Source organism: Clupea harengus, unplaced genomic scaffold (assembly GCF_900700415.2).
Source record: "Clupea harengus unplaced genomic scaffold, Ch_v2.0.2, whole genome shotgun sequence".
NCBI classification, from domain to species: domain Eukaryota; kingdom Metazoa; phylum Chordata; class Actinopteri; order Clupeiformes; family Clupeidae; genus Clupea; species Clupea harengus.
This window is the reverse complement of record NW_024879726.1, coordinates 58,127-69,435: the sequence shown is the minus strand read 5'-3', so window position 1 is coordinate 69,435 and position 11,309 is coordinate 58,127. Positions and strand designations below refer to the sequence as shown.

At 41.0% G+C, this 11,309-nt stretch overlaps 2 protein-coding genes across 3 annotated transcripts; one reads left to right on the top strand and one right to left on the bottom strand.

Annotated features, from left to right (window-relative positions):
• The first annotated feature begins 1,189 nt into the window (after nt 1-1,189).
• rac1a (Rac family small GTPase 1a) lies at nt 1,190-7,532 on the top strand. The gene is made up of 6 exons (XM_042704773.1): nt 1,190-1,536; nt 3,174-3,245; nt 3,339-3,456; nt 4,140-4,202; nt 4,696-4,855; nt 5,102-7,532. Exons 1-6 carry the CDS (start codon nt 1,502-1,504, stop codon nt 5,230-5,232), a joined length of 579 nt encoding a protein of 192 aa, XP_042560707.1. The 5' UTR covers nt 1,190-1,501; the 3' UTR covers nt 5,233-7,532.
• Nucleotide 7,533: 1 nt separating this feature from the next.
• On the bottom strand, nt 7,534-11,061 carry crym (crystallin, mu). Of its 2 annotated transcripts, none has more exons than XM_042704772.1 (8): nt 10,833-11,061; nt 10,601-10,706; nt 10,151-10,213; nt 9,944-10,045; nt 9,128-9,311; nt 8,845-8,966; nt 8,386-8,470; nt 7,534-7,916 (listed from the first exon to the last, which is right to left on the bottom strand). In XM_042704772.1, the coding sequence occupies exons 1-8, from the start codon at nt 11,003-11,005 to the stop codon at nt 7,855-7,857; spliced, it is 897 nt and encodes a 298-aa protein (XP_042560706.1). In that variant the 5' UTR covers nt 11,006-11,061; the 3' UTR covers nt 7,534-7,854. The 2 variants fall into 2 exon arrangements, with proteins under 2 accessions (XP_042560706.1, XP_042560705.1); XM_042704771.1 differs by having other exon boundaries at nt 10,556-10,706; nt 10,833-11,060.
• Between the last annotated feature and the right edge of the window lie 248 nt (nt 11,062-11,309).

The window sequence follows — 11,309 nt, the reverse complement described above, 5'->3', positions numbered from 1 at the left end:
TTGAACTGATTTAACTGAACTTGCCTTTGGGGAAAATATTGAAGAGGTGTTTATCCTAACATCCAAAGAAACTTCCATATAATGCAGTGTTTGCAGAACAGTATAAGAGATTTCAGTGGTGCTACTCCATAAATGAAATGACAATACTGTATTTTCTGCTCATGTAGTGATATGTAATATGAACATGCAGAATGTAACACTATATGATTGTGGTCTCACACAACTTTCGAATCAAACCCAGACTCCTGGTTCTCTGGGTTGTACCCCTTCATGTTTGTGAAGATTAGTAAATGTGCTTATCCTTTCTTTATTCTCTCTGTTTGTGTCCCCTAACTTAATACTGTTTATCCCATTAAAGTGTTTCCCTACCAAAAACACCCCTTCATTTAATCCTCTATTTACAGTTCAGGGCATGGCAGGGGGCGGGGTGGTCTTTGCGAATGGCAGTTACCATAGCAACAATGATTCATTATCTTTAGTCACAGAAAGACGGAGATTGAGGAGGGGGTGTTAAGTGTGGGTCAGGGATAGGGGGATTGGATTCAGTTTTATACAACTTCAGTTTAACTGGATGGGACATGGATTTATGGTGTCAGCAGTTGAGAGATTCATAGCCTAATTATTTTACTGTGGAGAGATGAGATCACAAACGGCCCCACTGAACTATTCATATATGCTACATCAGCTTGTTTGTATGAAAGTAATTTCAAGGTGAAACAGATGATCAAATAAAATACTTTTCAGTTTTATTGGCCTACTAATAGTTCATATGGGTGACCATATGGAGCCAGGCCACCCACATTTCCAAGAGAACGTTGTCCTCTAGTGGTCAAAATCCCCCCCAACTAAGTTTACTTAAATGTTGACATTTTATAGGGATTCATTTTCCAATAAAAATCTTGTAAAAAATTGTGGTAGTTTATTTTGTGGTGCGCATCCATGAAGTCCATAACTGACCACATGATTAGCCAGGCGCCAATGTAGTGACACCAAATTTGTTCGAGATCTCACTACAATCGTACTACAAAATGCTTCCTTTTGGCCATTTAGAAAGTCACTTGGTTTTGTGCGGGTGTTGACCATAGTTACCCAACAGAGGGCAGTGATTCACAACATTTAGACATTTCCTTTCCAATCCTGCAGAGGGAGAGACCGGAAATGACTCGCCTGGAATTGGGAACTACAGTTTCCGTTGTCTGAGTTCGAGGGCGTTTTTCCTAGCTCAGGACCAGAGATTTTTTGGGTGGTGGCTGTTTGTTTAACAACTTCAGAATTCCTCTGATCAAGTTACTCTAAAGGCAATAGGTTTGGGAAATTTCCCGCTGATACTTTTCTTGTGACTGAATCCCCATCTAATAGCTGCGATCCTTGTTTTTCTCTTTGGGAAAACAAGTTAAATTAACAAAGGGTGGTTTTACTAGCTAGCTCAAAGAGGCTACATTAGCTGGCTTGCTAGCTAGTTAGCTAACTTACAGAAGCGTCAAAAGAACGCAGCGCACAGATGCAGGCCATAAAGTGTGTAGTCGTGGGAGACGGGTAAGTTTTCTTTTTGTTTAAAATACCTGCATGTGTCTTCTAGTAATTGTGGAGGTATAGCGTTAATATTTTTGTTCACACATTGTTGCCGCAGTCTTTCAAGCTCACTTAGCAGAGCTTGCGTGCTAGCCAACTGTGTTGCAGCACCGACTGACTTTGTTGAGTCTTCGCTAACGATTGCTAGCCAGACTAACTTCACTCGTTGAAGCCGATTGTGACTATCTAATGTCGGTATCATTATGTTCCGCATTCCTGCTTATGCCACTTCTGTTTGTTGCCGTCAGCAACCTCTTATTCGAAAATAATGTAGGGAACCAGTTTGTCACAACCCTTCGTGCTTAATATAAGCGTTGCCGAAATAAATGATAGTTGTTGATGCCAAATGCATGTTGGCTGGGGGTTGAAACTACACGTTAGCGAGCAAAATGCCTTTAAATCTGTTGGTTTTCTTTTGAGTTTAGCCAACTATATATTTTTCCCTTGAGTAACGTTATCAGTCCCGATTACGTTAACGTTACTTGTTCCAGTTAGCTAGCCAGTCCTACAATAATTTAACAACCATGAGTTAATCTTCGCCTAGTTAACGTTATTGACAAACCAAAAGATCTCGTTGGTAATGTAGTAACGGTATCTACCCGGACAGCTAACATGTTGGAAGGCGCAGCCTCTGCTAAATGGGCTTTTGAGCAATACCGTGGCCTGATCCAGGGTGGGACCTGAGAAGAGAAACTTAAATAGTGTCATGTTGCTTGTGGTGCCAGTTTCGTCCAACATGAAACTATCAATTTATAGGTCTACGTTGTTCGTCTAACGTTATAATGTAAAACTGTATGTATGACGCTCTTCACGACCAATGACTGGTGAATATTTCCCTAAAGTGACCGCGGTATGGAGTTTTATGTGTGACATTTTTTTCCATCTCAACGTGTTCTTTTTTTCATGCATTGTGTATTTTTGTAGCGAAGGATGTCTTGATGTAAAAACGGTTTTATTATAAGCGCCACTCTATGCAATAACATTACCGATATATTTTGAACGTACTTCTTTATTTTATCAACAAAAGGATTCCATTATCCCGCAAAACTGGTACCATGTTTCCTTATTGACTAATGACTAGGGTGCCTTACATTGCAAAACAAAGCTCCACACAGACTCAAGTCTTAAGAGAAGGCATGGGCAAGGCAGCCTTGAGTCAGCCGCTGATTATAGTCATGAATTGGCTTAAGTAGGTCAAAGTGGTTAAAGGTGTTATTTCCCACACATATCTACAAAGACTGCCATTTTTGTTATCCAGATGTTTGTTCTGTTGTTTCTTATGTGTGCATTTTAAAGCATTTTTTTTTTCAATTTCAGGCTTTTATGTATTGGCCCTGTAAGGGGTTTTAAGACTGTTTCCTGATACATGTGACCACAGCTGCTATTTCTGTTACAAGTTCCTTGATTATTTCAGTAGTTTGCCTGCCACTTTGTCTATCAGGAAGTAGTCTGAAATTATTGCACAAACATTTGTTTGTTTGTTTGCACGAAGAGGGTTAGCCTGAAATCTTGATTGAATTGGCTTATCACTTTTCACTGCAAAGTTTTGTCACTAGGTAAATGGTCTATGCTAATAGCTATCTTTTTTTTTCCCATGTCAGTGCGGTGGGTAAAACATGTCTTCTGATCAGCTACACCACCAATGCCTTCCCAGGGGAGTACATCCCCACTGTGTGAGTATACTACTTGTAGGACCTAGCTGAAAACATGCCATGCCACTTCAAGCACAGTCGGAACAATTATAATAATCAAATTCGCTTCCTTAGATTCGACAACTACTCAGCCAATGTGATGGTAGATGGGAAGCCAGTGAACCTGGGCCTTTGGGATACAGCTGGGCAGGAGGACTATGACAGGCTCCGTCCTCTCTCCTATCCTCAAACGGTGAGGCAACGACTGTGATGCTCATTTTGTATTTGTAGTGCTTGGGCTGTTTTCTCGTGAGTCATTGATTGATTGTGTTATTTACAAGCAAGAGAAACAAGGCAATAATGTAAAATTAGGGAAATAATGGACAGAATGAAAGGATAATGGGGAAATGCATCCAATCAATTGTTCATCCATTAGATGTTTATTGTTGGCGTTCAGGTTTAGACATACGTATTGTCTACTTCCCCCAAATTAGTGGCCATTGGTGTCCATAGATTGGCATGTATCTTTTCTGGTCCAGAGAGTGCAGCGCGGTGTCCATTGACCATGATAATGTCGACCATGCTTATTTAGAGTTGAGGAAGTGAAAGACTGCCTTGTTTGTCCTTTGAGTCACTGCCACAGACTGTCCTCTGTGTTTCTGTCCATCAGTGTAGAAGTGAGAGTGGTTCAGTGTCCACACCAACATTGTTCCCAAATAGTTGCCTGCACCATTCATCACTCATTAATCATTGACTGCAAATACAATGGGTTATGTAATACAATTAGGGACTGTCCATCTACAATTTGTGTGGAAGTGTTTGGGCTGTAGTTAACTAGCACCCATTAGAGGATGTTCCATGGGGCTTATCCAACATTCCCCCCAACCAGTGAGCCTTTTTAAACATTTGGCCAATTTGTTTTTCTTCCTTATACAGGATGTGTTCTTGATTTGCTTCTCGCTCGTGAGTCCTGCCTCCTTTGAAAACGTCCGTGCTAAGGTAAGTGATACGTCACGGCGGGTGTCTGGCCACTAGAGGTCTAGAAAGTTAGAAACTGATGACGAGGGTTCTGATATACGGTGTTGCCACATTTACAACTGATCAGTTTGATCTCATCTCATTTACCACTACTGAATGTTTCACGGTTAGATCTTTGAGAATTAGAATTAGTAAAGATGTCATAGCATGCAGTTGTACCTAAATGTAAGGGAGTGGGGTTGTCTGGGTCCCTGGTTTACGTGTGCCAAGTGATTACAAAGCTGCACAGACAGAGTTCATTTGGCTGCGGTCCAGGAGGAAGTCTGTGTTCTCCAGTTTCCCCCGCAGATAAACATCTCGTGCAGGTGGTTTGTGCTCAGAATTGCTGCGCGGGGATTTCTGCCTTAGGATGTAGTGGGAAGGGAATGGAAAAAGTGATTTCAAGACTTGAGTAATCACTGCTAACTCATTTTGAAACAGTGCTGTAAGTATGATTGTTGTTTTTCCTCTGCAGTGGTACCCTGAGGTTAGACATCATTGCCCGAACACTCCAATCATCCTGGTGGGGACCAAGCTTGATCTGAGGGACGACAAGGACACCATCGAGAAGCTGAAGGAGAAGAAGCTCACTCCCATCACCTACCCACAAGGCCTTGCTATGGCCAAAGAAATCGGTTAGTATCTAAAATTATATTTGGTCACCGCACATTGGTTTTTACTTCGGTGGAAATAGCTTTACATTTAGTAGACGTGTTATGTTTGTTATAGCAAACTCTGCTATATCCTGATTGTAAATCATTTACATACAGAAATGTTTATGACAGGTGTGTCTATGTATATGAAGCTGGACAAGTAGACACAGGGGTCAAAGATTGTAACATTCTGTCATGCTTGGTCTCACTCGTGACTCATCCCCACAGGCGCAGTGAAGTACCTTGAGTGCTCCGCCTTGACACAGCGCGGCCTTAAGACAGTTTTCGACGAAGCCATCCGAGCAGTACTGTGCCCGCCGCCCGTCAAGAAGAGGAAGAGGAAGTGCTCACTACTCTAAATCCTGATTGCCCAGAAACGAACCGGCTGCAATCTGAGCTCACCTTGGAAAGCGTGAGGGAAGGGGGAAGGGAGGGAGGCAGGGGAGATGAGAGTAGAGGAGGGGAAGAGAGGAGTTGTGCAGAACGTCTCGGGAAGACGAGAGAAGACGCACCATATGCATACTGATATGTCATTCTCTCTCGTATTGTAATTAGTACTACTTATATTCAATCGACTTTTATTCCTAAGACCCTAGAATTAATTGTCAGCTCTGGAGAAGGGCGGGGAAGGATGCCTCCGGCCACATTTTCCCGTACACTAAGAAATTCCTGCTGCCTTCTAATAATGTTCTTTCTTTTGTTTTTAACTTTGATGCAAAAGGTAACATAAATACTCCTTTTTTTCTTCTCTCCCCCTGAGAGCCCATATATTTTGTTTACAGTCTGCAACTGAGTAGAAATGGAGGTTTTGCCAAAATTCAAACTGCAGATCATGGATTTTGCTTGAAATCTACACTAAGTCCTTTTTATTGATTTTCTTTTTTCTTTTTTTTTAAGGGTTTACACCTATAGAATATGAATCATTCACAATCTTGAAAAGAACGGTTTCACACATGAGCAAAGAGAATTAAGTGTAGTAATTCATTACTTTTAAAAGTTGTAGCTGAAAAATGTACTAGACTGACGATCATTTTAGACAGTTCACTTTTGAAACGCTATATATTGTGAATCAAATGATCTCTTAGGCTACGTTCAGATTGCAGGCAAAAGTGGCCCAAATCTGATTTTTTATTTTTAAAGTGCACATGTGACTCAGATCTGTTTTTTTATTTTCATAACAGTGTAAACGGCACAAATCACATGGAATCTGATCTTTTCAATTCCGATTTGGACCACCTCCCTATGTGGTCCTAACTCAGAAACCGGTCTGCTTTTTTTGCAATGACACCTCAGTCTGAACAGTAATGTTGGAATTCGTGTGACTTTAACGTCGCTCTAGATCGGCATTCAGCATAAGTCTGCGCTGGCGGGAGTCACTCTGTGAATACAAACATGGCAGTCTGCTGTGATGGAGGATATTTAAAAATCTTTCTCTTCATCCATGTCCTCGTTATCACAAATTCATCTTAAAAATGAAACACTGACTTAAGTGGCCGCCAAGTTTACATCCATATGACAGTGTGCTACACGTGACGTTTTCGTTATAGTTTTTTTTTGCGTATGCTGGCCAGTTCAGGACCGTGACCAGTTCACACTGGAATCTGATATCGGCCACATTTAAAAAAAAAAAAAAGAGAATAATGTGAACAGCCAAACAAAAAATCGGATCTGAGCAATAAATCCGAATTGAGCACTAAGGCTTGCAGTGTGAATGTAGCCATAGATTATATACTGTGTAGTTGTCACTGCTATATCAGTCATGTAAGCAGAATTATCATTGAAAATATTGCTCAGCCATCCCTGTGCTTTAGCTACCCTGCCTGTAGACCTCTAGTGTAGCTTACCTCTAATGCGCATATGGAGAGGGTATACAGTATTTCATGCAGAACAGGTAACAGCGGTTGTCTTGATTCTGAATCTACAGATGTACTGGGTTATGCAATGAGCAAGCAAGGATCCATTTTTAATTCTATGGGCCCTTTTGGTTGATTAGTCAAGATGGAGGATTCTGCGTATGACGGTGTATGTTTTAGTACTGATCAGTGGAGATGACTTGTATTCTCTGTGGGAAGGTATCAAAATGTGTCCTTCATAGTTCCAGCCCAGTCCCCACCACCAGTAAAATGGAAATTCTTAATTATGCAGCTCCAAGTATGTTTTATAATGCTGTGTACTGCAGATATCATGATGTAAATTTGGTCTTTTTTTTCCTTTAACAAAGCTATTACTGTGTTTCTATTGAAGCTATGAACAATGTATTAACCAATACCTCTGACATAGAAATTGTAACTGACCATGTTGTCTTTGTTCCCTTTAAAAGTATAGCTTTAAATGGTCCCATATACATTAGAAGCAGAGTCAATAAATACTCTAACCACTACTGTATCGTTTCTGAAGTCTAAAAAAAAAAAAAGATCAAATTTGGTGGGCCTTTGTGGTTGGATTGTGATGGCTTTTTTTCTTTCCTTTCCTTTTTTTTGCCATGCGGCCAGTGGCGTGAAGTAAGTTGTTGCTGTTGCAGTTTCAGATGGACCAGCCACTCTTGAAATAGTGAAGGCCACCACATGTTTTCGGTCATATATTTGGGTTTCATCTTGAGTACATCATTACACATTTGTCTTGTTTTATTTTTCAAATACAAATAAATGCATCTAAAGTCCTTTTGACTTTTGTATTTTATTTACATTTCATACTGGGTGTACAAAGTACAAAGTTTTCTATTTTTGAGATTATTAACCGGCTCTGCAGTTTTCTTTTACAATTATGTTATCACTATGCAGCTGTGAAAAACATTTGACAAATAATTCTGAATCTGGTTTTAAATACATTGTTTGGTCCTTTAGTTGTGCTAGAAATACCTGGGGTTTAAATACACAACAGAGATGGGACACCATGATAACTTCTCACAAACTGAAACTGGATTGGTCTGGACTTGATTCTCTTGGTGATAAAGGCACTCGATCTCAATCCACTGAACTCCTTCACTGACTCTTCCACTGGTCATACACCAGCTTGGCAGACACCGCGTCCTGAATCCCCATACCTGTAACACGGGTAATTAGATTAGACCTGTGTGGTTTAATCAGTGGTGCCAAGGTTTCAGCTCAGTTAGCCAAGTGTGGCACACGGTGTTCGATAAGTGCTGGGACCTTTGTTATACATAATTGTAATGTTTAAGAAGACCGACACACTTGTTCATATGAAGCAGTGAATAATTGCAAATGACACCAGTTAAATAAAAATCCAAATAGCCTTTTTCAGTGTGAGTACGCAATGTGGGATAGGGTCTCAGCAGTTGGGATGAGAAGGCTAAAAATAGAAGAAATCCCTGTAGGGGACTTATTTTTACCCCAAATGGCAAGTATCAAGACTTGGGACTCAACCTAAATGCACTGTTAGGGTTATTATTACTATCAAACTGTTTGAGTCAGCTGGCTGTCCCTCGTCTCCTCTCTATGCAAAATGGAAAGATGTTTTGGCCATTTTTGTAGTGTGTGAGAAAAGGACAGTACCCAGAGACTTGAACACTGTGGTTTTCTCACGGTGGGCTGGCGCCGTTCCAGTTATGACCTCCCCAATCTCAGCAAATACTTGGGCCTGCATAGAAACACTATGTTTACAAAAGGACTTCAGCAGATAAATATGGTGATGATGATGATGATATACACAACACAAAAGAAAACAAATTCATCTCAAATATTGCCTGGTTTCCTGTTTCCAGAAGACAGTTGACAAGAATTGAATCCCTGATGCCAAAACACTGTTTATACATGGGCAGCAATAAGGATGTTTGAGGACATGGATTATTATTTCCAAAAATTGTGTCACAGGTCCAAAACTTCTCATGTCAAATGTCCATCAGACAAACAATCTCAAAGACATACTTCTAGGTCCAAGAATCGATGTAATGTCCTCACAGTCAGTATAAGTTGTGGCCGTCATGGCTGTCTTAACAATGTGAAATGTTTTACCCCAGAGAGGATGACGTCTCCGGATTCCTTCAGTGCACCCTCTCTGCTGTCCACATACACCACTGCCTGCCTCATCAACACGTCGTCCAGCTCCCTCCAGTCTGGTCTGCATGCTCCTACCGCTGGGACCATTTCAAACACACAGAAACACAAAACATTTAGGTCTCCCATCTGTATAATGAAATGGCATGGAGGACCTACTCATGCTTTCAATGAAGATGCTTTTGGAGAACAATCATTCGGGGATTACTAAAAAGCTTACAACTTTCCCGCGGGGCCTTACCAGCAACATGGGCACCCGGCTTGACCCAGTCCCCAAACAGGACTGGCTGGCTGGCACCGGTGACTGTGATTATGACGTCGGCCCCTTCCACTGCCTCTTTAACAGAGGTGCAGACTGTCACCGGACCCTGGAGGGCACTGGCAAAGTGCTCTGCACTCTCCTTCCTTCGACTCCACACACGGACCTGTATGGAGGAGCATGAGCACTAAAGGACTTTCTGAAAGGACAGACTTCCAACATCTCTCACTCTGATTTCCACTGAAGAGATTGACGATGTACTGTGGTCATGTGAAAACATTAGGTACTCCTGTGTTATGTGTCAGGGCTTTGGGCACATTGACGAAGAGCTGATTAGAAATGTAACCCAACAGTTGGTTGACCAAAAGAGATATTTTCAGATTTTAGGCTCATCATATATCTCCTCTTTGCCATAAGACCAATACGTTTTTAATTTGCACGATTATCACGTGAAAAAGAACTTTAAGTGTGGAGAAGCATGGAACAGATAATGTTCTACCAATAATGTCCAGCTTCTTTCCACTGCTCAGGATATGTTTACGTAATGTTGTATAATGTAATTATTCTTGACAGATATATATTGATAAAAAGCACTATCCTGTGTGTGAACAAAGTCCTAATAGTCCCACTATAATGACTCTGTCGATATAGAAACCCTAAAAGCAATAGATAGTGCTAGGTGAAAAGGGCAAATGGATTCTGATCTTTTTGTTTTCCATTTCTCCTTCACAATCAGTATATTTTCTGTAACTGCTACATACATTGCTAACGTAAACAAATGTACTGTGAAAATCGTACCTGTTTAAAAGCAAATGTTTGTGTGAAGACTTCGTAGTGGCTGACGGCTTGGTGACCAGAGCCCAGGATACAGAGTACCTCTGATTGGGCTGGCATGAAAAACTGTGAATAAGAAACTACAACTGAGTTCTGAGTTCATAGCCGTCGCGTGTCTCTATTCTTACTATTAGGCCTACGTGTTGTGACTTCAGGAAAACAAAACCATACTTTAGCAGATATTGCTGACACTGCGGCTGTCCTCTTAGCTGTGATGACTTCCCCGTCCATGACCTGCAAAGAAAATCAAAACTGAGACTTCCAATGAACACTTAAAATGTCTGACTTACCTACTATATTATTAATTCCTAATACAAAGTGATAATCACAGGCGTGAGCCTGTTAATAAAGAATTTCGCATAGAGTGGTATATTTCTCATTTGTAATAGTGATATTTCTGTGGCACAGCCTACATAACAATCAATTATTATTTGTATAGGCTAAATAGATGAAACAGACATGTGACAGTGAATTAGCGTTTGTAAAGTCAATCGTGCTGATTTCTCTAAAAAGTTATACTTATTGTAAACAGTTTTTAATTTAGCTAAGGCCATTAAGTTACGAAAAACCACTCACCGCTAATACACATCCACTTTCGGGATCAAACAACAACACCGTTGCCTGGGTAGAGGGTAAAGTTGAGCCTTGTTCTCTGCGGTAGAAGGCCACCATTTTTGTGCATAAAATATCGTCATGAACCATATATGCCGGCATTAACCCCAGGAATCTGTTATATAGTGGTGCAAAATCATGCATTAGTACAATTTACCTAAAAAGTAGAAATAAGCTATGTCCAAGTAAAATTAAATTTCTAACTTTCATAGTGGATTTAAGACTGTCGGAGGGATCATACCCATTGTGTTTCGTTAAAGGGACCACAGTCCGGACGGGCTGGATCACCTCAGAGATGTCGTGTTTGGAAAACTGCGCTAGAGCAGCCTCCAGTCTAGGAAGCAAATCTTTGAAATGTAGAAGTCGTGCAATATCTTCTTTACCGATCAACACAGGCAGGCCCGCCATGGTCATGAACGTACTAAAATATTTTCGTTATCTATCGGTCGAAGTTCAACTTGCGCTTTTTAACACCGTGCATAAAGCGCCGCCTAGTGGACACTGTGCGTCACCCAATAACACACTGTTCCCCTTGAGACATTCATGGTAGATTCAAGTAGCATACCGTGGATGCTTCTGCGGTTTCACTTGAGTTGCCGTTTCAGAGGTCCCACTCGCAGCAACAAGGCAGTACGTATTGTTACAGACGAAATGATGCAAACATGCATAATCCAGCAATGGTGGTCCCTCAAAAAACCTACATACATGATTGTTCTCT

Coding starts and splice junctions, on each gene's coding strand:
- rac1a (XM_042704773.1), top strand. CDS start 1,502: ATGCAGGCCATAAAGTGTGTAGTCGTGGGAGACGG. Junction 3,457..4,139: donor CTCTCTCCTATCCTCAAACG/GTGAGGCAACGA, acceptor TTCCTTATACAG/GATGTGTTCTTGATTTGCTT. Junction 4,203..4,695: donor TTGAAAACGTCCGTGCTAAG/GTAAGTGATACG, acceptor TTTCCTCTGCAG/TGGTACCCTGAGGTTAGACA.
- crym (XM_042704771.1), bottom strand. CDS start 11,005: ATGACCATGGCGGGCCTGCCTGTGTTGATCGGTAAAGAAGATATTGCA. Junction 10,046..10,150: donor TGTCAGCAATATCTGCTAAA/GTATGGTTTTGT, acceptor TCTTATTCACAG/TTTTTCATGCCAGCCCAATC. Junction 8,967..9,127: donor GCCGGGTGCCCATGTTGCTG/GTAAGGCCCCGC, acceptor AAATGGTCCCAG/CGGTAGGAGCATGCAGACCA.